General features: G+C 45.9%; 1 protein-coding gene across 1 annotated transcript; it reads right to left on the bottom strand.

Moving 5' to 3' along the window:
* Positions 1 to 77: 77 nt before the first annotated feature.
* SIAH2 (siah E3 ubiquitin protein ligase 2) lies at positions 78 to 25,054 on the bottom strand. Its single transcript, XM_068280805.1, has 2 exons — positions 24,494 to 25,054; positions 78 to 4,035 (listed from the first exon to the last, which is right to left on the bottom strand). Exons 1-2 carry the CDS (start codon positions 24,887 to 24,889, stop codon positions 3,478 to 3,480), a joined length of 954 nt encoding a protein of 317 aa, XP_068136906.1. The 5' UTR covers positions 24,890 to 25,054; the 3' UTR covers positions 78 to 3,477.
* Positions 25,055 to 25,059: the final 5 nt, after the last annotated feature.

Below are 25,059 nucleotides of genomic sequence, written 5' to 3' on the forward strand. Positions count from 1 at the left end.
GTTCAACTCATTTTCCCCCAAACCCCCTACAGTATTCCTTTAAGCCCCCTTAGGGCTGCTTGTCCTTTGCCGTCTCCACGGGTGGCTCTGGTCCCCGGCAATTCAGTCCGAAAGCCTGGCTGAGTTGCATTTTGTCGTGCATACGCGGCCCGCAGGTGCAGATTGATCCCAGGGAGCACAACAAAGCGCAACCCTGTCAGGCTTTCAGGGTGAATTGCTGGGGACCGGAGGCACCCTTGGAGAGAGCTAGGGACAAGCAGCCCTAAGGGGGCTTAAAGGATTATCAGGCAAATAGGGAAGCCAATTTACTTACCTGGGGTTTTCTCCATCCCCTTGCAGCTGTCTGTCCCACGCTGACTCCGTTCGCAGCCATTGGCCCAGGGTCCCCACACGGTGCAGAGGACGACCTCGAGGTCTTCCTTACTGCACCTGCATGAAGCGCCCTCAATTAAGCAGTACGCCGCGGGCACCTTCGAGATCAGTAAGGACCACTTCAAGGTCATCCTCTGCACCATACGGGGACCCCAGGCCGGCGGCGGAGCTGGCAGCATGGGACAGATACCTGCAAGGGGTTGGAGAAAGCCCCAGGTAAGTAAATCTACTTACCTATTTGCCTGATGATTCCTTTAAGGAAGCCCCAGGTAAGTATGGTACCTGAGACGCTTCTTGTCTCAGGTACACTTTAAGCACTTTCACATAAACTAAACCTTTTAGGAGGAAAATCTTACAAACATAAAATGCTTTAGGATGCAAGCAGATAGGCACATAGCCTAACAGGAAACGTGTATGTGAGCATCTAGGCTGACCGTAAAGTGGAGCGGTACACCAACATAGATCAGTTGTATCTTGATTTGAGTTGGTCGATGAGATACAAGTAAGTGATTTGCATGCAGATTTCACGCAAACTATACGCATCTTCTATCTGGGCCAGGTTCACTTGCTGATATCAATTAGCCCAGCTCCATGCTGCATACCATTTGCATGAAATATGCATGCAAGCCTTTTGTTTACCTTCTCTAGTCTTGATACAAGCCACATCGACATGTTCCACAAATGGCTACAGATGTGTAATATCCAGGGAAAGAAGCAGAGAGTCTGAACTGGTAGCCAATTTTACACAAAAACTTTTAAAGGGATCCCCTGGACATGAAATACCCTATACATATATACACATACCCAATTGTGACTGAATTACTCAAACCATAAAAAAAGGAGCCTATCCTTTTGATATACAGTCACATGATTAACTTTACCTGTTCACAGTTCTGTACAACTGGGTGCCCAATGTTATACATACACAAAAAGCAGGATTTTGCAGTGCAGCAAGAATGAGCTATTCCCATGTAAAATAAAACAGCAGAATCTAATGATGATAATAGCACAAGAGTGACAGGAAAAGGGTTGCAAAATTTAGACAACGACAATCTATTTTTCAAACCTTAAAAATAGCACGGCACCAGCAGAACTTTTCAAGGATTTCCAACGTTGGCGTGTGAACGTGCAAAAGCATTGGACTGAACAAGGCTAAATATACTGGTTAATACATTTCAATAAGGCTTCCTTCACACTGGGGTATTGCAAATCGCACTGCTAATGCAATGCAGTTATATTGTAATGGCACATTTACATCAGAGCAGTGTTCTCCCCAGGCTCTTTTAGCCGGGTGCTCCACCCGGCTAGATTTGGTGACCACCCGGCTGTCATCAGCGCAGCTCCTCACCTCCTCCTATGCTGTAAGCAGAGTTGCCCTGCATTTTCATCTCGCCCCACCCGGCTACTTTTTTATGCCACCCGGCTACTATTTCATGCCACCCGGCTAGAAACAAATTCTGGGGAGAACACTGCAGAGGATTCCACTGCGGTGGAATCTGCTGCCGTAATGCGAGGCATGCTATGCGGTACCAGACAACACGTGCATTTACAGTTGCAATGTAGCATACCTTTTATTAACTGTATGCTTCACCGAATACTTTGCAACGCACGCATACTGCACAATGCCAATTTTCCCCTCTGTTGGTATCCTGTTTTTGCAGGGTATGACATCCAAAACCCCAGTGTGAGTCTAACAGAAGACAGTATGGCTGGCCAAATAGGTACATTGCTACTTTAAATACTGTAGTCTGCTTTTTTCTATGGATCATTTACAAGGACCACGAGATCTCAATTGGTCTTTCAAATGGGGCATGTCAAACATTCACAGAAAAAAAGCTGTTTGGTAAGGCGACATTGAATATTGACTAAATCCTATCACAAAATTTTAGCTTTAGGTTACGTCTAAATTCTGGTGAAGAACTTGAGGGAAAGACACAGAGGTGTGACCTTATGAAGACAAATATAAATAAAATAAAAAAGACAAAAAAAGTAGAGTATTTACTTGGTAAATGAAACAATGATTCTAACTGGATACTCCAGCTGCCTAATTCTGCTCGAGTTATCAAGCATCTGGCTTGCTACATCAGTCTTTCATTCGACACAAGTCTTGTTCTACAGCAACAACTGCATATTGTATTAGCAAATATTTCTCATTGCACATGAAGAAAACGAGCATATTTCACATAAGCATTGCCCATGTGATCATTGGTAAATCCAGAATACATCAGTAGAAACCTACTTTAACCCTACACTCCACTCATGGTAGAAGGCTCAGCCCTCTAACAGTTATGCGCCTAGGGAAGTTTAGCTGCATACAAATCAACTTCCTGTTCATACAAATCAACTTCCTATGCAAGCCTCTACCTTTCAAACTGACAGGCAGCAGTGATAAGAGGAAAGCATATATTTCAATCTCTGCAGTTAACCTGCTGGGACAATATTTGCAATTCTTGTAACTGTGTTAAATCTCCTACTTGCAAGAGACAAATCAATATTCTTTGAAGCAGGAGGAATACTCACTAAAGTAAGGAAACACAAACGTGTTGCTCATAGCACCAAAATTACAGCCATCTTTCTATAGCTAGCATTTGTTTTTTTTCACTGTGCAAAGCTTTTGCTCTCTTCCAGTTATCCTACAGGTGGCCTAACATAATTAAAGCACTAGTGAACATACATTCTAACCTAACAAATGTGTTTAACCATAGACAAAGCTTGATTACAACATATTGGCCCAGCAATATTCCGCCGATCATAGTGCATATTCTCTATACACCAAAATGTTTAGCGGGACTGCATCATACAGCACTGCTACAAATTCAACTGCTGTACCGTAGCTTCAAGTTTTGGCAATCTGAAATCAGTGTACATCCATTTATTTTTGTCAGAAAATAATTTAAGTAAAAGATATTTCTCATCATAGCTCTTTTCAGGTTAATAATTCACAGTCTCGTTATTCTTATATACAAAAAGCCTCTACAAAAGAGATTGGCAATGTTTCTACAAGATGCTTGTTGAAAAAAAGTGTGTCCCTTGTAATAAAAATAAAATGTAGACAGCACAGATGAAGCTGCTTAAATAAGTCTTCTCTACAAAAGAACAATGAAATCATGGACAACAAGTAGATATGGTCACATTAATGCCCAAGTTCCCATTATCCGCGAAGAGGTGTGCAATTGCAGTATCAAAAACCAAGCAGTCACTGTTCATAATGGCAGCTGCTACACCATCATGAATGGACCTTGGTGTGGCTTCCCAGGTCAAACGCCTGCGGTTTCCATTCAATTCAAGTCTGTAAGCAAAGTTCTCAGCTTGTTTCCGCGTGCCGATCAAGAGCACAATGGCGAAGAATTGCTGGTGTCCCTCGTACTTTTCCTGTTTCTCCAGCACCAACATGAAGTGATGGCTGAAGCAGAACTGCATCATCACCCAATCGACTGCCCCGGGCAGATTAATGTCTGTTGCAAGGAAGACTATGTCTTCACCCTGAAGGGTGGTGATACTTTTGTGAGCATGCGTTAGGTGGGGCATGACTGCTTCCAGTGAACCCTGCCATTTGCAGGAGGCTCCAGGACAGGGACACGAGTATGGACGATATTCACAGATATCCTCATGTTCAGGTTTTTCAGTGTGATGGAGAGACAAGGAGCACCCTGTAGATGCATACTAGAAGAAAAGAAAGAAAAAACAAAAACATTGTTTTAAAATGTGTATACATGATTTGTCAATCAATAAAGTACTTAATACAGAGTCATAGTGATCACCTAATAGGTCATTTGCAAAAAGTAGCCTGTAATAATAATAAAAAAAAAATACTCGCTACATCTGCCTTCCAGATAGACCACTGATTTCACTCCATAAAAACTAGAGGCTACTTACCTTACCACCACACCGTAATTAAAGAGAACCCGAGGTGGGATTTAACTAGGTTAGTGGGGCACAGACGCTGGTTGTGCACACTATCACCAGCCTCTGTTGCCCCATGGTGTCCTCCAGGACCCCCCTGCGCGCCGCTATCCCCTCCGCAGTGCTGGCGACAAACAGCGTGTCGCTAGCACAATGTTTACCTATGCCGTGTCTGTCAGCGCCGCTCCCCCGCCTTCTATGCATCGGCGTTACCCGCCCGCGTCCCTTCCCTCCCGCTGATTGGAGGGAAGGGACGCGGGCGGGTAGCGCCGATACAGAGGAGGCGGGTGAGCGGCACTGACAGACACGGCATAGGTAAACATTGTGCTGGCGACACTCTGTGTGTCGCCAGCACTGCGGAGGGGATAGCGGCGCGCAGGGGGGTCCTGGAGGCACACCATGGGGCAACAGAGGCTGGTGATAGTGTGCACAACCAGCCTCTGTGCCCCACTAACATAATTAAATACCATCTCGGGTTCTCTTTAAAGATGGGAGAACAAGTTCCAGAAAATCTGCCGTGCCGGTGCACTTTTCCAAATCTAAGAAGTGGTTCAAAGCCATTTTTCCCAGTGCATTTGCAATTTTTTGAGGACTGTTTCACTGGCAATAAAAGATCCACTTTTTTGGCATTTTTATTACCTCAACCCTGACACAATTTCAGAGGGGGGGTTGGGGGGAGGAGAATGTATAGCACACACTGCATTAAAGAGGGGGGTGTCATGGAAGAAGAGAGGGATGAAAGAGACATCGAATCAGCAATGGCAGTGGAAGCTGCACAGGTCGATTTCTGTTATGCTGACAATAGGCTGTATTCACTAAAGTCTCATAAATGACTTATGTATCACCTAATTGATAAAAATAACCTTTCAGCACATTTACAAGCACAAGAGTCACTCAGAGTAAGTTGTTCCTGATTAACTTTATTTCAATATTACTTTTCTCTCCTTAATTATATTGTATTTTTGCTCTTTGGAAGCTCAAAAATGTAACATAGGTAAGGTGAAAACAGGTGAGAAAGCTTTGTGAATCATGCCCAAAGTCCTTGAAATGAGCCAAAGAAAATCTGTTTGGAACACATGCAGTGGAGAAGGAAGGGCCTAGTGTTTTACCCAGGGCTGTAAAGTCAGTACAAAAATCATCCGACTCCTCAGTTTATGAAACCACTGACTCCAGGGCCCATATTCAATTCCATTTTTCACTTGGGTTATCTCCTAGGAGATAACTTTCATATTCCCTTTAAAATAAATTTTAAGCATTTTACAATTGAAAAAGTACCCAAAAGTGAAGGAAAAAGTACTATCAAAAGGATTTGGAATATTTTCTCGCTTGCTGGTGGTTCAATAGGCATTGTATGACAAGGTGTGAAAATATCACGGAGGAGAAAACTCAGGAGAAAAATGGAATTGAATATAGGTCGAGGTACCCAAAAGTTGCTCGACTCCTCAGCCCTGGTTTTACTCATAAGCTGGCTCAGAAAGAGGCGTTATGAACAAGAACAGATGTGAAGTTTTCAGATTCCTCATAAAGATTGTTACCATTCACACCCAGTACATTATTGCACAGACTTTTTCTCCAGTATTTTTGAGGACTACTGAAATGACAAAGCAGCAGCCCGATCTGACACGCTAAGATCTTGGTCTTCTTACATGAACAGTTTTCTTTGGTTTAATAAGGATGCTTTTGAATATCTGAGCCTTTTCTATACCATTACTTCCAATGACCTTCACTGGATTAACAAACTTGTTTTCCTGTATTTGCACTCTATTCCCTAGTGAAGCATGCCTGGGAAATGCAAGAGTATTTAGTAGCAGACACACAAAGGGTATGATTGTGCAGGAGGCTGAAAAGTTAGGTAATCTGGTTGATTGTAAGATGCCCTACATTCTTAAAATACCTTCTGAGTACAGAACAGGCATTTACTGGAAACTGAATCAAATATCTGATATTTCCTCGGACCCCGAAGAACTGGATACTAATGTAGTAATCTGGAAAAATACAAAAAGCTATAAGCCCAGTTAGGCCTGAAAGATAAATCGAATTTAAATCGAAATCGCGATCACAATTTCAGAGTCATCAAAGTGGCGAATATCGTGATCACGTCATTTCCACATGAGGAAGTTTGAAGAAGCGCCTTCAAACTTTCCCAAAGTCCCAGTGCCCGCAGCGTTGAACATACCTTCCATCCTCTATTGCCCTCTGCCGCCTCTTGTGCTTGGCAAAACTTCGGAGTCTTGTATGTCACATGATATGCAGGAAGTATGCCGTGCATTAGAGCCTGCAGGAGGCAAAGTGGATAGACAGGCATCGCTGGACTCGTGCTTGAAGCAAGGACTGATGCAACTTGGGGGACAGAGGAGGCACAGAGAAAGACAGCGTGGGCACAGACACAAAGGAGGCAAGAGAGAGACCCAGAGGAGGCATGAAGAGGCAAAGGGGGCACAATGAGAGACGGTAACAGAGGGGGGGGGGGGGAAACAAAGCTTGATTTTAAGGAAATCGTGGATCGGAATCGTAATTTTGGACAGAAATCGCTTAATTCAGTTTTTTCCTAAAATCGTTCAGGCCTAAGCTCAGTCAACATCTCAATGTTGTACATATTTGTGCTCCATAAACTAAAATGTCAGTCAATCTTAAACAATACACTTATCACATCCACTAAATATTCAAATTCTAAAGGTGGCCATACATCAGACGACTAGACAGCCGATAGACCATCCAATTCGATTATTGTAATCAAATTGGATGAAAATCGGTGCCGCCAAGTGCATGCCCCGACCAACAAAGACAGAAATTGGTTGCATTGCCGATAGAGCAAGCTGCAAGATATCAGGCCAAAGTTGGTTGGTCGGGTGCGCAGTGGGAACAGCACACAATTTCCCAACGACTGACGAAACCATCCGCCACCTCGCCGATATGCCGTGCCAAAGTGTATACATTACCTGTCCGTGGCCTCCACTTGCCCCCTGCTGCTCCAGGCGCATTTTCCTTTCCCGCATACACTCACGCCCCACGTGGTTTCCTGGTAAAGACGCGCGTGTGATGCCACACACGTACGCCCTTACTAGGAAACCACGTGGGGCGTGCAAGTATGGAAGAGGAGAATGAGCCCGAAGCAGCAGGGGGCAAGTGGAGGCCACGGACAGGTAATGTATACACTTTGGCACGGCGGGCATTAGGGGGGGGGGCACAGTGGCGAGGCAGCACACCGGGCCAATTTCGGATCGATTTCAGCATGAAATTGAATGGTAAACGACCTGTGGTGTATGGTCAGCAGACAGATCTCTCTCTTATCAGATTCGATGAGAGAGATTTGTCTCTTGGTCGAATCTGCCCACACATCGCTAGACCTTTACTGTACTTATTTGTATGTAAATAATCCAGGTCAAGGAAGGAAGTGAAATGTGAAAGATTTACAATGAAGTTTTTTTTTTTTTTTATGCATGAACATGGATAAATAGTGCTTTCCACTAAGCATTGCATTTTTGTAATAGGGTTTAGAAACGATGCAATTGCAATCATCGAGGATTCCCAAGAACATCTCACCCAGTATTACAAATCCAACAGACATGTGCCTGACTGCCACTCCTCTGACAAGACAAACAAGTTCAGCTATTTTAATAAGTACTGCATCATCACTTTTCTGTTATAAACCGTAGCTATGGCTTAGGTGTAACGCTGCACACTGTCACACAAATACAATACACAACGTGCTCTACCAGACAATAGGGCTCAACAAATGACCTGTATAACAGAGAGCACAATAAGAATGCAATGCAAAGTATAAAGTAATGCTAGGTGCGCACACACTTGAATTTAATAGATCGAATGCTTGACCCAAAAAAAACTCTAACACATTAATCTACTGAAAGTAATTTTTGGTACATATTATACCATCTACTCAATCTGACTGGCCTGTTTAAAAGATATTTTCTCCCCTATGGTACCACAACTTACATTTACACCATTCCCTGTGTGAGTGCGATGCACTGTTCTTGAGTTAGCGGGTGTTGACCAAGTAGTGTCCATTGCGTCTGGCTGCTAGCAGCACTAACCTGGCGACCAGAGTGTCAGCTCGAAGCGAGCAGATGAGAGTCCTGGGGCCATTTTCACCTGAGTTTTCTTCCTAGGTAATATTTTCACCAGGGCTGTGGAGTCTGAGTCGAGGCAAATTTTGGGCTCCCGGAGTCGGAGTCGTTGATTTCATAAACTGAGGAGTCGGGAGTCTGATAATTTTGTACAAAATCCACAGCCCTGTTAAGTATTAGCTTGAAAATGGGGGAGAAACAGACAGCCCAATATGGTGCAGTATGTTAATATGGAGAGATCTGTTGTGAATAAATGAGATGATTATACTCACAAGGGTGGGTCGCCACAAAGGCAACCACTGGACAGGCCGGCGGGGAGAATTGTAACCTGACCCCGCTCAGGTTTAAAAAGTCGCTCTCTGTAGATAGGAGAAAATGGGGATACACCCCTCCACCAAGGGTGGACTAGGGAATATTGAAATACGATAACAGAGGCGCCAAGCAGAATAAAATTAGTTAAAATTGTTAAAAAAGGGGGAAGTGGGTGGACTCACCTCCCTTCTAAAAAAAAAAAAAAAAAAAAAAAAAAAGCCGGACAATGGACAGGTTACTTACAGTCTAAAGTAACATTTATTAGTAACTCCAGAGTAACCAAGCAGCTCAGGGGAGTTACTAATAAATGTTACTTTAGACTGTAAGTAACCTGTCCATTGTCCGGCTCTTTTTTCCAGAAGGGAGGTGAGTCCACCCACTTCCCCCTTTTTAACAATTTTAACAAATTTTATTCTGCTTGGCGCCTCTGTTATCGTATTTCACTGTTAAGCATTAGACAAAGGAGTCGGAGTCGAAGCCATTTTGGGAACCCAGAGTCGTGGTTTCATAAACTGAGGAGGAGTCAGAGTTGGAAGATTTTTGTACTGACTCCACAGCCCTGATTTTCACATATATTTTACACCCCCAGCAAGCAAGCATATACTCAATATAAATTCGACAGTACATCCACACATACTCTTTGGTACTTTTTCCATTGCAAAGTGATAAAACGTTAATTTAAATTGAAGATGAAAAATTACAGTATCTCCTAGGAGAAAAAAAAGTAATGAGAAAAAGTGACTTGCATATGGCCCCTGGAGTGCAATGTCCACTATCCAAGTGAACATAGAGTTGGACATCATTTTTTTTTTTCCCGAGTGAAGAGATGACTGAGCCCTCAGCCCAGCAATTGAAGTGAGCGGGAAAGGATACAGTAATTCAAGTTAAAGGATACCCAAATTGACATGTGACATGATGAGATAGACATGTGTGTGTACAGTGCCTAGCACACAAATAACTATGCTGTGTACTTTTTTTTTCTTTGTCTGAAAGCGTTAAATATCAGGTATGTAAGTGGCTGACTCAGTCCTGACTCAGACAGGAAGTGACTACAGTGTGACCCTCATTCATAAGAAATTCCCCTTTTTACCTCTTTCTTGCTCTTAGAAGCCATTTTCTGCTAGGAAAGTGTTTTATAGTTGGAATTTCTTATCAGTGAGGACTGAGTCAGCCACTTACATACCTGATATTTAACTCTTTCAGGTAGAAAAAAAAAAAAAAAGGACCACAGCATAGTTATTTGTGTGCTAGGCACTGTACACACCCATGTCTATCTCATGTCACTTCGGGTATCCTTTAAGTGGGGGCTATCACTTAAAAAAAAAAAAAAGTTGAGGGCACTCCCTCATTCAACACCTTGCAACGCAGATAAATGTATTACACCAATGTGGGGCGTAAAGAAAATGAAGGGCGAAGACTTAACTTTTCAACTATGTGTATGTTACCAAAGCAGAGTAAATATATTTTTTTTAAACAGGACAAAAGCGTTACAGTATAAAAATGTAAAGCGGACCTAAACCCAGGACTTCCTCTCTGCACTACAAGATCAGCAACAGCATAATACCCCTTACAGAAAAGCATTTCCTTGTTACAGCTTATAGAGCCCCTTTCAGAGATGCTGCAGCGTAGTTACTTAACCCCCTTGCCGTTCCAATTATTGCGGCAAGGGGGCAGCGCAGCACTTTATTTTTTTTTAAATCCTGTAGCTAGCCTAGCGCTAGCTACATGATAGCCGCTGACAAGCGGCATCCCCCTATCTTCTTTGATCGCCGCTGGCGATCTGCGCAAGCAGGAAATCCCGTTGAGAACGGGATTTCCTGCAGGGCTTCCCCCGTCGCCATGGCGGGATGACGTCACCGACGTCAGAGGGAATCCCGATCCACCCCTCAGCGCTGCCTGGCACTGATTGGCCAGGCTGCACAGAAGTCTGGAGGAGGAGGGGGGGGGGGGGGTAGCGGCTAATCGGCGGCGATCGCGTAACACACGCAGCGTAAAAAAAAAAAAAAAACCTATGCAAAACGCCAGAGCAATCCTCCTGCGCGAGTTACCCCGAGCTCAGCTCGGGATAACCGGCAGGGAGGTTAATGGTTTGCTGGGAGCGCAGAAAGGTTTAAACTCCTGTTCTTATATATAGCCTCTTCTTATAGATTACAACTCAAATGAAAGTGGCTCATTACTTCCAGATAAGGAAGAATTTGACAGGATGTTCTCTCTAAAAAGACAGCATGGGTTTCTCTGCGTTTTCCTTCTCTCCCACATCAATCATTTTGATGTTCACTGATCAGCAATTATTTTGTGCGATTAGGGGAGGGTGTTTGCATCTATAACAGGGAGAGGGTTGTTAGGATCTCTGCTAAAAGCTAATCTAATAAAGCAATGTGGCACAGGTTATTTAGCCATCTGCTAAGGTGGATCGCAAAACAATGAGGAAGCATGTTTCATTACTCATGTGGGGGCTTTGCAAGATGCTGTTCATTCTTCCCCCTCTCCACTAAGCACCTACAGCATTATCTGTATGGCGCCCTTTCCCCAAACTGCCAGCTTTTGCTCAACAGTGATTGACAGTGTGTGCAAACAGCCCGGTACTGGTGTCATGCAGTAAAGATACCTCCAAGAGAACATTCCGTCCTATTAGCAGGGATGGCAAATGAGATGCTAAATCCAATTTGCTGTATTTTTAATGCAAATTTACATAACTTAATTGGACTAATTTAAACAGCATCTGCATTTGACTGGTCTATTTTCATGCTACATACATTTGCATAAAGTTAGCATCAACTCGGAATTCTTAGCATTTCATTGATCATCCCCAGTTATAAAACACACTCTGGTCTACTACCAAAGTAAATTGCTGTAGATATATCTTTAGTCAAAGTTCACACTCTAAAAACATTTAAAGAAAATCTGTAACGGAAAAAAAAAGTTCCCCTGGGGGATACTCACCTTGGGTGGGGGAAGCCTCCAGGTCCTATCGAGGCTTCCCCGATCCTCCTGTGTCCCACGGTGACGGCGATAAAGCTCCCCGAACAGCGGGGATGTAAATATTTACCTTCCCAGCTCTAGTGCAGTATCTGCTCTCCGCTCGGAAATAGCCGATCGCCGTCGGGCCGCTCTACTGCGCAGGCACAAGTCTCCTGTGCCTGCGCAGTAGAGTGAACCCGTCGGAGATCAGGTATTTTTGCCTATCTCCGTGGGAAAAGCCGCAACAGCATCCCCGCTGGACCCAGAAAAGGTAAATATTGCACAGCCTAACAAATTGTCGGTTGTGCGTTCCGTGGGCTGCGAGACATAGGACACAGGAGGATGGTGGAAGCTTCGATAGGGCGCAGAGGCTTCCCCCTGAGGCGAGTACCCCCAGGGGAACTTTTTTTCGTTACAGAATCTCTTTAAGAGAAAAATAAGCCACAAAGGTTGGTAGGATTGATTTGTAATATGCATTGACAACACTTTTACTTAAGAGAACCTGAGATGAATGATATAAAGATGTATACTTACCTGGGGCTTTCTCCAGCCCTTTGACCACCGTTGCCTCCCTCAATGTCCTCCTGAGTGGCTCCATTCGCCTGCTATTGGCTCTAATAATTTTCGCTCTTCTACGTATGCGCAGCCTGACCTCGCAGAGCCATCGTCTGGAGCGTTCTAGTACGGCGCATGATGCATCTGGCACAGGAATGTGATGCGTGCGCACACCGCCAAGCTTGCACAGAAGAGCACAACTGAAAGAAGATTACAGAGGGCCAATAGAGGTCGAACACAGCTACCCGGGCGGACGGCGAGGGAGGCAACGGTGGTCATAGGCCTGGAGGAAGACCCAGAAACTATTTTACATCCATCGTTTCAGGTCACCTTTAAAAAAGGGAAGGTTCAAGCAAAAAAAAAAAAAAAAAAAAAAAAAAAAAAAATAGCCAATGCATCTTAAAATTACATCTAGTGCCTTATAATTTGTGCACCCTTTAACTTAAAGGGAAGGTCCAAGCAAAATAAAAAATGAGTTTCACTTACCTGGGGCTTCTACCAGTCCCATGCAGCCATCCTGTGCCCTCGTAGTCACTCACTGCTGCTCCAGTCCACTGCTGGCAGCTTTCTGACCTCGGAGGTCGACGGGCCGCATTGCGTACATTTTTACGCATTCCCGCTTGTGCAGGAACATTAACACATATTTTTACGCGTTACTGGTTCAATGCGTACATTTTTATGCATTGAACCAGTAATGCGTAAAAATGTATGTGTTAATGTTCCTGCACTAATGGGAATGCGTAAAAATGTACGCGATGCGCCCCGCCGACCTCCGAGGTTGGCAAGCTGCCAGCGGGGGACTGGAGCAGCAGTGAGTGACTACGAGGGCACAGGATGGCTGCATGGGACTGGTAGAAGCCCCAGGTAAGTGAAACTCATTTTTTATTTTGCTTGGACCTTCCCTTTAAGTTAAAGGGTGCACAAATTATAAGGCACTAGATGTAATTTTAAGATGCATTGGCTATTCGGAATCGTCATGCCCAGCTTCATATGTAAAAACGATCCTCAGCAAATATAAACACTGCCCTACATAAGCTGCCAAAATGCAAGGGTGGAAGGGTTATAGGGCCGCTGTCATAATCTAATACTCAGTTTTGTTATGTCTCACATTCATGAGCAACCAACTGAACAGAAGATTCCTCTTTGTAAATCCACAATATGAAATGGTGAAACGGGTGACTTCATGGAAAGCTGCTTGCAATTATACATTTGCAGAAATACCTAGTCTCAGTGTTAAGCAAGTCTCAATTCCGCCTTCTGGCTACTTCCTCCTGTGTGTCACAATGTACAACCACACATTTCAAAACAACTCACCACCCAGTGAACACGTCAGTTCTAGGTGCGCCTAGCTAGACAGTGTGACATCAGCTGTTATTGTAAACTTATTGAAAAGTAACATGTTCCATTACGGGCCTACAGAGCTTGGTAGTTAACTTATTACTACTCAGAATCAAGGTTATGGATTTATACCAGGGCTGTGGAGTCGGTACAAAAATCCACCAACTCCGACTCCTCAGTTTAGGATTCCACCGACTCCGACTCCTCTAATTTGCATATTACAATCTTGTTGATTGAAAGTATGTAACATGAAATTCGTCTCTTAACTACCAACGTTTAGGAATTTTAAAAGACAACCGAAGTTAAAAGGATATGGAGACTGCCTTATTTATTCCCTTTAGTCATAGACTAAAACTAGTCCTTGGTAAGAGTACTTGTAAAAGGTACAGGCCGGAACAAAGAACATCAGGCCCAAAGCAATGTAACTGGGTACATATAAGAGTGATGTGCAGGTACTTTGCAGGGGAATAAGGAGATTCTTCCTCTATTACACATTCTTCATGCACAATCTGAACCAAGTTTATGGGTGATAGACAACACCTCTGTGCTCAATGTGCACAACATTCTCAGAGGATTCCCTGCAGCTCTGTGGGGAGTGTATATGTAGAGTATAGTACTACTGTGTAACAAAGTAAACCTGAGACAGGTGAAATTAAAGTTGTATACATACCTGGGGCTTCCTCCAGCCCCCTTCAGGCTAATCAGTCCCTCACTGTCCTCCTCTGCCACTTGGATCTTCTGCTATGAGTCCAGGTACTTGAGCCAGTCTGGCGTAGTGCGCATGCACACACTCTGCCGCCGGGAGCGTACTACACCTGCGCAGCACTGTAGCGCAGGTGCAGAACGCTCCTGGCTGTGGAAGCGGCCGGACTGCGCCGACTAGCTGAATTACCAGAACTCATAGCAGAAGATCCAGGTGGTGGAGGTGGACAGCAAGGGACTGATTAGCCTGAAGGGGGCTGGAAGAAGCCCCAGGTATGTATAAAACCTTCTCAGGTACCATTTAATTTGTAGTCACCAAACCAAATACTAACATATCAAATTATTTGATTTCATGAGCAAAGAGAGTGCGTACACATTTGCATAAATCAGAATCAACGCAGAATTATTTACATCTCATTTAGTGACACGGCTACACATCAGGCTTTATACTTACAGCATAGATGTTTAGTGTATATGTTATGGCCAAAACCAGAAATCGGCCAATTCTAGAATTGGCCGGCCGTTTCTAGAACTGGCCGATTTGACGTCGGCCAAAGTCCAAAATGCTGGGAATTTCTGACATTGGCCGGCCAGTTCTAGAAACGGCCAAAGTCAGTCGGCCAAAGTCCAAAACGCACAAATCCCAGAACATCCTGGGTCCTGTCCAGCACCGTGAATGGCACTCGGAACTTCCTCTCTGCTCTGAAAGATGCAGCATAATAATCTTTTTAAAGAAAAGCATTTCTTAGTTACAGCTGATACAAATCCTGCAATAAATCGGCAGTGTGTCTACATCCTGCTTTCTTGGGAGCAGACATATTGATAACATCCTGTGCTTTTAAATTAGCTGCTCTGCTGTGGCAGTCAGGTGACACAGGGGAGAGATCAAATTACAGTGGTGATTAGTCATAGATGAAGGGGGCTTTTCTGGGTGCTTTGCTGGGCACTTTGCATGGCTGTGGGTGCTTTGCTGGGGGGCTGTGCATGGCTGGGGGTGCTTTGCTCGGGGGCTGTGCATGGCTGGGGGTGCTTTGCTGGGGGGCTGTGCATGGCTTCGGGGAGGTGTCTTTGCTGGGTGCTTTGCATAAATGCAGGTGCTTTTCTGGGGGGCTGTGCGTGGCTGTGGGTGCTTTGCTGGGGGGCTATGCATGGCTGGGGGTGCTTTGCTGGGGGGCTGTGCATGGCTTCGGGGAGGTGTCTTTGCTGGGGGGCTATGCATAAATGCAGGTGCTTTTCTGGGGGGCTGTGGGTGGCTGTGGGTGCTTTTCTGGGGGGCTGTGCGTGGCTGTGAGTGCTTTTCTGGGGGGCTGTGCATGGCTGTGGGTGCTTTTCTGGGGGGCTGTGCGTGGCTAGGGGTGCTTTGCTGGGGGGCTGTGCATGGCTGTGGGTGCTTTGCTGGGGGGCTATGCATGGCTGTGGGTGCTTTGCTGGGGGGCTATGCATGGCTGTGGGTGCTTTGCTGGGGGGCTATGCATGGCTGGGGGGTATTTGATGGCTGGAAATGCATGGTCGGGGGGGGGGGGGGGGGCTATGGGCTTTGCTGGGTGCCTTGCATAGCTGGGGGTGATTTGCTGGGCTGGGGGAGCTTTGCTGCAGACCTCCAATCAGGGCGACCAGAGAGGTGGAGAAAGGCAGAGCAGCGCAGCGCACTCGCTACCCGCCCGGACCCATACACTTCATATGCGGAAGTGTTCAATGACACTTCTGCATTGAAGTGTTCGGGTCCTGCGGGTCTCGCGTGAGCTGGCAGCTGCTCTGCCTCTCTCTGCCTCGCTGGTGCGGTCGCCCTGATCGGAGGTCTGAGTAGCGGGGGAGGAGAGGGGAGCTGAGATTTCTGGCGGTGGGGAGAGGAGAGCAGCTGGCCGGCAGTAAGGGGGACTTCGGGACTTGGCCGGCCGGGTGAAATCACAACGCGTTCTGGCCGGCCAAAGTCCGATAATCACACACATTTCTTACTTTGGCCGCATGAGCCGGCCACTTCGCATTCTGACCGGCCAGAACCCGAAGTGGCCAGACTTCGGGTTCTGGCCGTAACATATATAAGAGATTCCTGTGTACACATCATATATACAGTCACAATCAGATGTGTATATCTGACTTTAAAAATACGGGGACTGCTTTATTGAAGCAGCACAAGTAACTAATTTTGATTGGTTTATTTCATTTTTGTGAACTAAGCACAGCTATTACTGTATGTATAAATTATTTATGATGAATATTATCTGAGAAATAGAACATTTTATCATATTTTCTATTTTAATTACAGTTTAAATTTATTAGGAGTCGGAGTATTTTCTCTCGACTCCAGGCACCCAAAATTGCCCCGACTCCGACTCCACAGCCCTGATGTATACCAATAGTCTTGTTAAAGCACTTAGGGCCCATTTCCACTGGCCGCATTGCGGTTTTATCATTGCACTGCACTGCGTACAACTGCATGCACTTCCAGTCGCACCGCAATGCTTTTCAATACAACCCCTATGGGACCCAGATACGAAACTGCAGAAAACTGCAGCATGCTATCCATAAATTTAGGCGCACCGTATCTCATCGCAACAGGAAATTTGCAACAGTTCCATTAACAAATTGACTGCAATTTGTGTGCGTGAGGTGACATGGACATTTTCATGACTGCAGAAGACCCGACCTGTCCTGGGGTCTCCGATCTTCACAGGCTGACAGCAGGAGACAGGAGAGGACAAGAGTTGCAGAGAGGGACAGAGTGAGGCCCAGTGCACACCGAGCGGATCTTGATGCGATCCGCCGGCCGCATCCGCATGTAAAGCCGCTCAGGTAATGTATTTGAATGGGCTGGTGCACACCGGCGGTTTGAGGTTTTTAGCAAACCGCAAACGTGCCTCTTGCTGCACGTTTGCGGTTTGCTTGAAACCTCAAACTACCGGTGTGCACCAGCCCATTCAAATACATTAGCCACGCGGATGCTCAGGCGGATGTGGCCAGCGGATCACATCAAGATCCGCCCGATGTGCACTGGGACTAAACTCTGTCATCCTCACCCAAAACCGCTAGCGTTTTGTGGATCTGCTAGCGGTTTTGGTGTGCACTGGCCCTGACTTGTAGGGGCTTGAAAAAGCTCCAGGTAAGTAAAGATAAAGCAAAGATATTTTTAAAGCCCTCACCTATACGAATATGTCCTGTAGCCACCCTGGCGTTCAATTGTCCCAGGATTTCTGTGCAAAAAGTGGTTTAATTAATTTCAAATACCGTAATTTTCAAGGTTTTTTTTTTTGTGTAAATTTTTTATATTGAAATCAATCTAGGTTATTGTATTGATTTCTATAAAAAAAATAAAAAGTGTTTGCATTGAGATGTTGATGATGTTGTGTTACCTTGGTGTCATCAACGCCAATCGGCGGTGGACATGTCATTGCCGAAGGAGAAGAAAAATCTGCCAAGGGACATGGAAGAAGGCACTAGGGAAGCTATCACTGGTATGCGACGAGGGATCAGCACGCCAATGGTGAGTATAAAACCCAGATGTATAGCAAGGTATACAGGGAGCCAGATGTATAGCCAGGTTTTTAGGTAGTCAGATTTGCAGCCAGGTATATAGGGAGCCAGGTTTGTGGGTGGGGGGATCCCCATTCTATGTGTGCAGATGGCCTGGCCAGGTGGGGGATCCCCCTTCTAAGTAAGCGTGGGGGTTCCCCTTTCAATGCGTGCGGATGTCCGGGTGGGGGATCCCCCTTCTATGCAACGTGCTGTGGGTGTCCCCTTCCCCCACATACGATCTGCCCCCCCCCCCCTCCAGTCTGAAGCACCTTGAGGTGGGATCTACTCACCCAAGGGCTCTCTCCTGCTGCAGCTGGCGCACTTCCTCCTCTATTGCTGAAGTCCCGGGCTGTGTAGTTACAGTACAAGGCTTGATGACGTCACCAAGCCTCGTACTGTAACTACACAGAGAACGAGACTTCGGCAATGGAGGAGGAAGTGCGCCAACTGCCGCAGGAGAGAGCACTCGGGTGAGTAGATCCCACCCCAAGGTGCTTCAGACGGGGGGGGGGGGGGGGGGGGGGAAGAGATCGTATGGGAGGAGGGGGGGGGGGGGAGACACCCACAGCACGCCGCATAGGAGGGGTATCCCCCCGCTTAGAAGGGGGAGCCCCCACCCAGCCATCCGCACACATAGAAGGGGGATCCCCCACCCGCATAGAAGGGGGAGCCCCAGCTCGGCCATCCACACAAATAGAAGGGGGATCCCCCCACCCGCAGTGCCAGCACATACTCTGCCCCGCTGGCTGCACAGGGATTCCCCAGGGTGGCTGGATGCTAGTTCTACACGCTGGGGGTAGCACAGATCGCTACCCACAGCGTGCAGACAGGCATCCAGCCATCCTGGGGAATCCCTCTGATGAGGGAAAGTGGAGGCGGCGGCGCAGAGAAACAGGAAATCTCCCTGGCAGTATTGACGAGCCTGGCTCGTCATGACCACTTTCAGCAGGTTTCTGCTGGAGGAGCCAGGCTCGTCATTACCGCCAGGGTGGTTAAATTAATACTTGAACTGGGCTACTTTGCAATAAGATCATGACTGTATGCAAAGAGTACTAAACTGTCAATTTACCATTTTTCACTCATCTGTCTGGGTACCACAGTCTATAATCTGGTAAGTCTGGTTTTCTCCTGAACTGAGAGGGAAATAGAGGCTGACATATGCATTTCCTTCCCATGGCCAAGTTGATTGTTCCCCTCCTTACTTCTCCCGTGGAAGCAGGTCAGTTCCCATCATCCCTCTTGCCTTTTTCATAGACGCAGAATGCATAACTTGGCCATTGCCCAGTGACATGTCTGTTCAGCATTGAGACCCGCTGTGTGAACCACAAGATAATAAGTTTGGTCCTGGCAGGCAACACAAATGAAAGGGAAGCTGTGCACGTGAGCACCTTTAACCTCCCTGGCATTATGACTATTTCCAGATTCAAGGTTTAAAAGCCATACAATTTTTTCCACAAGCTTTTAGACCCTAAAAACAAGAAGAAAAAACATACTCAGATAGGTCTGCACCAGCTCCCGCATGAAACTCACTCAGGCACGGGACTACCACCCTATTCTGCGGCTTTCCGTCCCAAGCCTGACTCGGGATTACTGCTAAGGAGATTAAAGCAAAGCACTGTGCAGTTTCAGGCCTGGGGCCACTAGAGCGCTTTTTGGAGCTCCGACAATTGCCAGTGCTTTAAAAAACAAAAAAATTGCACTTGCAGGACATGCAGCATTTTGTTAGCCTTTGAGCTCGATACAATACCGAAATCGCTGAACCTGATCTTTATACAGGAAGTTACAGCCTAGTGGGACACCTCGGAGTACATATCGGCACCTGGCATCTCCATGGAGAAGGCAGTAGCAGGTATTTGTATGGGTATGTAATTTTGTGCCTTGTGAGCGCGCCCTCATCCCATTGTGATTGGTTGTATACCAGTTGGAGACAGGTCTACAGTAGGCATGCACACGGCATCTGTGCCCTTCCAGATCTTATCTCCAAAAGCTGCAAGCAAGCCTTTTAGCTCGAAATAGCCACCCCATCACCCATCTGCTTGGGCATCCTATGATACAGATGTAGATTAAAGTTTGCTGTGAGCACATTCATAGAATAAAGTACACAGCACAGGCTGGTACTTTTCACTACAGATGGCAACGCCCTGCCTTCCTATCCAGAGCAGCACACCAGTGCAGTGGCCACATTTAGGTTTGGACCCTGACATATTTGGTTGCCCAGTACAGACTCCCACTGTTAAATTTGCCTAAACATTTTAGCCCGCAACTTGTTTTTTTAGTTCATGTGTATTTTACAGACCAAAGACTTAGGAGTGATTACTGATTGAGAGACAGAGCGAGCGGGTAGCAGCATTGGCACGAACGACATGATTGTAAGTGGTATGAGTAAGTGGCAGTTGAAATCTATGCCCTGGCAGGGATACGCGGACATTAAGAGGGGGTAGATTTAAATTACAGCCGCCTGGAAGAGATTAAGATGTGTTTTGTGAATTAGACAGTCCCACTGATAAGAGAAACTAGTCAAGGAATAAAACTGAGGCAGAAGGGTAGTTATGGTTGTTGACATTTGGGATCTGCAAAAGCCTTGCAGACACTATGTAAATAAAAGTCTGTTGGTTAACAAAACAGAATATGCAAATGCATAAAGAAAACAGGTTATGCTCAACCTGTTGGGATCCATGATTCACACTAAGCTGAAGGCAACCATGCACTCGATTCTCCCATTTCATTCCTGGCAGATACAAAGTGTAACAGCCAGTCAAGCATGTGTATTAAGAGGACAACAGGTGGGAGTTAGGCATACGTTCATTGTCCTGTATGGTTGCAATGCAAACCTACTGTGCGGTGCAACTTTTCGGCTTTCGACTCCAGCCTTCAGTTTCTCAACATCTTCTGAGCAACAAGTCTTCCTCAACACTTAAAGGGAAATGGCCAGCATCCATTATTCCTGACCGACCTGCCCAATGGCTGAATCCAGACAGAAAGTAGCGCAATTTGCCAAGGATAACTTGTTATTGAAATGGCTACGTTTTCAGTTTTAAAAAGACAACTGAAGTGAGAGGGATATAGAGGCTGCCATATTTATTTCCTTTTCAGTAATACCAGTTACCTGGCTATCCTGCTGATAAGCTGCCTCTAATACTTTTAGCCACAGGCCTTGAACAAGCATGCAGCAGATCAGGTGTGTGACATTGTCAGATCTGACATGCTTGTTACTGATGTAATTCAGACACTCCTGAGCAACATGCTTCTCTTAATTTTTTTTCCCCCTTTTAAATTTTAAGCTCACCTCATTTGTAATCTACAACCCTTAAAAAAAAAACTCAGAAGAAATAAAAAAGAAAGGCTATCATCTTCCTTACCCTGTATGAAAAGGCCTTCCGTGTGGCTGTCCTGCTATCTCTCTCGGTTTCTGTATTATCTTAGTTATTTGGAACAAATATGTAGATACTTGTGACTCACTGAATTAGAAATAAGGCTTGGTTCACATAGCATCGGATTCTTTCCACGCATGGTAACAATGGATGTGCCGTCACTGTCCACAGCATGGAACCCTTGTCCCCAGCATCTTCGTTATGCCTGTTACATTAGACACATCATGCTATGTGTGACCTTTCAGATGTCTGGAAATAGTGTACCGCACAACAGAGTGATCCACTTACCACAATGGACATATATGAACAGATCTATACTTTACATAGGATCTGGCAGTGTGCCCATTGATCCGCTACTCTCTGATGCGGTAAACAATGATTTTCATTGCAGTGTGAACCAAGCCCTAGAATAGAACTAAGGGAATATATTGAAAAGTCAGCAATGGCACCTTACGTCATGGCAGGTTTCCTTTAACCTGCTGGGTGTTTAAATTTCCGTGGCCGCGGGAGGGTTTTTTTTTTTCGCCCGATTTTTTTTCTTCTCATCATGTAGCTAGCCTAGCGCTAACTACATGATTCTCCCCTTCCTCCTCTCTCCCTCCCACCCACCGGCGATCACGCCCATAAGGAAATCCTGTTCTGAACGGGATTTCCTTTAGGGCTTCCCCCGTCGCCATGGCGACGAACGGAGTGAAGTCGTAACGTTTCTGGGACTCCCGATCCACCCCAAAGCGCAGCCTGGCGGTAAGTCAGATACTTACCTACGTAGTGGGAAGCCTCTGGATGCTCTATCCTTTTAGAGTTTAGGACCTACAACACCAAGTTTTAGCATCACTAGGGATTAGGAATTGGAATTTTTTTGGGAGTCGGCGTAAATTTTGTTGCAATTTATAAGCAGACTAAGGGCCCTTTTCCACCAGCGCTTTTGCGCTGGCTGAATCGCAAAGACACAAACCGCTAGCGATTTAACATAGGAATCGCGGTAGGTCATTTCCACTACCGCGATTCGTTTTTTACGGGAATGCGAGGCGGAGCGATATTTGCCGCGATTTTGCTATTCAGTGCATACCATAATCGCAGCCGCAAACGTCGGGGAATCGCCGGTAATTGCGATTCAGCAATCGCTAGAGTTCAGCGTGAACGCTAGCGACTGCTAGTGGAAAAGGGCCCTAAAAATGAACAACTCAATTGCAAATCATATTGATTGGGTTAATGACAATCTGCAACTGGGAGTAACATATACACTGTCAATGTAAATTACAATTTTTATATATTTTGTTAGAATTCATGTCTACATTTTATCTAATGTCTAACTCCCTAAAGTGTAAATTATTATTTAGTGTATGTATATCAGTACAAGGGGCTAAATCAGAATGCTGAACAGCCTAGTGCAAAGATACAGCTTCTATATATCCTTTTATTAAACAATACCAGTTGCCTGGCGTCCTGACTCTTTAGCTGCAGTAGCGCGAATCACAAGCCTGAAGCAAGCATGAGGCCTCTTCCGGGATTGTCGCTGACAGCACAGAAGTGCTACCCGCTTACCACAGCAGATCCAATGCAGACTGTGAATGGCTCCTATATATAAAATTGGTGTCATTCACTGTCAGTTTTGCAATGAGCAGAGGGCAGACAAAAAAAACAAAAAAAAAAATTCTTGACTCAAGTGGGGACACAGACTCAGAGGCCAGCCAATCTGCACTGTTCAAAAGGAAATAAATAGGTCAGCCTTCACATCCCTCTCAGTTCAGGTGTACTTTAAAGACAACGATATTCTACAGACAAGACAAGACAAATAACATTTATATTGCGCTTTTCTCCTTGCGGACTCAAAGCGCCAGAGCAGAGCAGCAGCCACTAGGGCGCGCTCTATTGGCAGTAGCAGTGTAAGGGAGACTTGCCAAAGGTCTCCTACTGAATTAGTGCTGGCTTACTGAACAGGCAGAGCCGAGATTCGAACCCTGGTCTCCTGTGTCAGAGGCAGAGCCCTTAACCATTACACCATCAGCCAACTGCAGTCCAGTTCATATTTACTTGTTCAGTTATTGTCCATTGTGTGAAAAATGCAATATGTGCACTATCCCAAACAGCTGACTGTGAAACCATTTGATAAGAAACTTGCCTCCACTCCAGTGTGGCAGCAGGGCACTGCCAACAGTATAGCACATCCATCAGGCCACATTCACACTATGGTCCTTATTCAGTTCACTTTTTCTCCTACATGGTATTTTTGCCCTTACCATAATATGCTCTTTAAACCACCAGCAAGCAAGAACAAAGTCAGAAACTTTTGACAAACACTTTCAAGTACTTACTGACTTTTTATTGCATAGTGCTGAAAAATGTATCAGCGCTACCCTAGGGGACACAGCAGGAGGCCTCATGGGGAACAGTTCTCCACAGCATCCACTACAGCACAAAGCATCGTGATTGGCCGAATAGTGTGGGCAGTTTACTACAACCTATTTGAAACCTAGCAGTTTGAAAATGTGCTGTCAACTCAATCACGTTAGCGTAATTCACCTATGAGGATTCCAGCTGGATCCCCTAAACTAGACTAGCTCCAAATTTTCTACGATAAAACTTTGTAGAAAAAGTGAAGTGTATAAGGCACTATGTGCGCTGCTGTCAGTTATTGCACATGGGGCCAAGCAATTAACCTTTTGTCCAAAGTTTTCTCCCAAGTGATATGTCCATACTTAATCAATAAAATGAGTTTTAAGCCACCAGCAAGCAAAAATACCTGAGATGAGCAAATAGGAAAAAAAGTTATACACATACCTGAGGCTTCAGACAGATCACTCCCTCACCGTCCACCACCTGGATCATCCACAATTGGCCCCAGAAAGCCCTCCAGTCCAGCCACACACACTCCCGTCTCCAGGAGCGCTTAATAGTACCGTGCAAGCACAGAACACTCCTGCCTACGGGAGCACAACCAGGCCATGAATGCGCAGAACATCCCAGACCAGAGAACTTTCTGGGACCAATTGCAGATAATTCAGAAGTCAGAGAAGGATGGCAATGGAGCAATCAGCCTAGAGGGGCTGGAGGAAACCCCATGTATGTATCGTGTTTATATATTTTTTCTATTTACCACCTCAGATTTACCCTAATTTCTTGTTAAAAAAAAAATGAAATACGAAAAATAAAATCAATGGAAAAGTTGAAAGTAAACATCTTTAATGAAGAAAAAAAAAAAAAGTTGTGTTTTGCCCATATACTTTTACACCCTAGCTATGCACAGCTGTCAGATGTCCAGTCAGCATGGGCTATAGTAGCACTTCTTCACTGTCAGTCCTACAAGCGAAAAGCTGCACACTTCTGGGTGACAAGTTCTCACATACACGTCTATTAGGCGACAGGCAGACTGGCACCCACCTTACATGGGAAGAGGACAGCCGAGGCAACCTTCTCCATGGCCAGGTTCCTGATGCTGGGGGTGAGGGAAGCCCTGCAGGAGGGGCAGCAGCTCAGCTTCTGGCGACATTGGTTGCACACCAGGTGCCCGGCCTGACACTGCAGGATGGGGGGCAGCACATAGTCAAAGCACACAGGACACTCGAATAGAGAGGTCAGTTCGTGCTGCTGCTGGGACACCGGCCCGGAGATCGCTGCTGCCGCCGCCGGAGAGGAGGTGGAGGCCGCGGCGGGGCCGGAGGCAGCAGGGACCGTGCTGGTGAGCGCAGGAGACGGGGTGTGAGGAGGAGGCGGCGGGGGCTTCTGCTTCCCGCACGGCTTGTTAGCACAGGGCCCGGCTGAGGACGGGCGACTCATCGCTGCATGTAGGTCCCGGGACACGTCAGCTGCGGGCAGTAATCAGCAGCACACTTCCAGAGACAGCCCGCACCTCAGCCCGACACACCATACCAACACGGCCTGTAACACGCTGGGCCCCGCCCCCTACAGCAGCACAGACCAACAACAGCTCTGCCTACCTTCTGGAA

This window comes from Hyperolius riggenbachi, chromosome 4, assembly GCF_040937935.1.
Source record: "Hyperolius riggenbachi isolate aHypRig1 chromosome 4, aHypRig1.pri, whole genome shotgun sequence".
Classification (NCBI taxonomy): domain Eukaryota; kingdom Metazoa; phylum Chordata; class Amphibia; order Anura; family Hyperoliidae; genus Hyperolius; species Hyperolius riggenbachi.

Excerpts from the sequence above, each read along its gene's own strand:
- SIAH2 (XM_068280805.1), bottom strand. The coding sequence starts at position 24,889 with ATGAGTCGCCCGTCCTCAGCCGGGCCCTGTGCTAACAAGCCGTGCGGG. Across the intron at positions 4,036-24,493 it reads CTGTCCTCTTCCCATGTAAG|TATGCATCTACAGGGTGCTC; the intron begins GTGGGTGCCAGT and ends CTTTTCTTCTAG.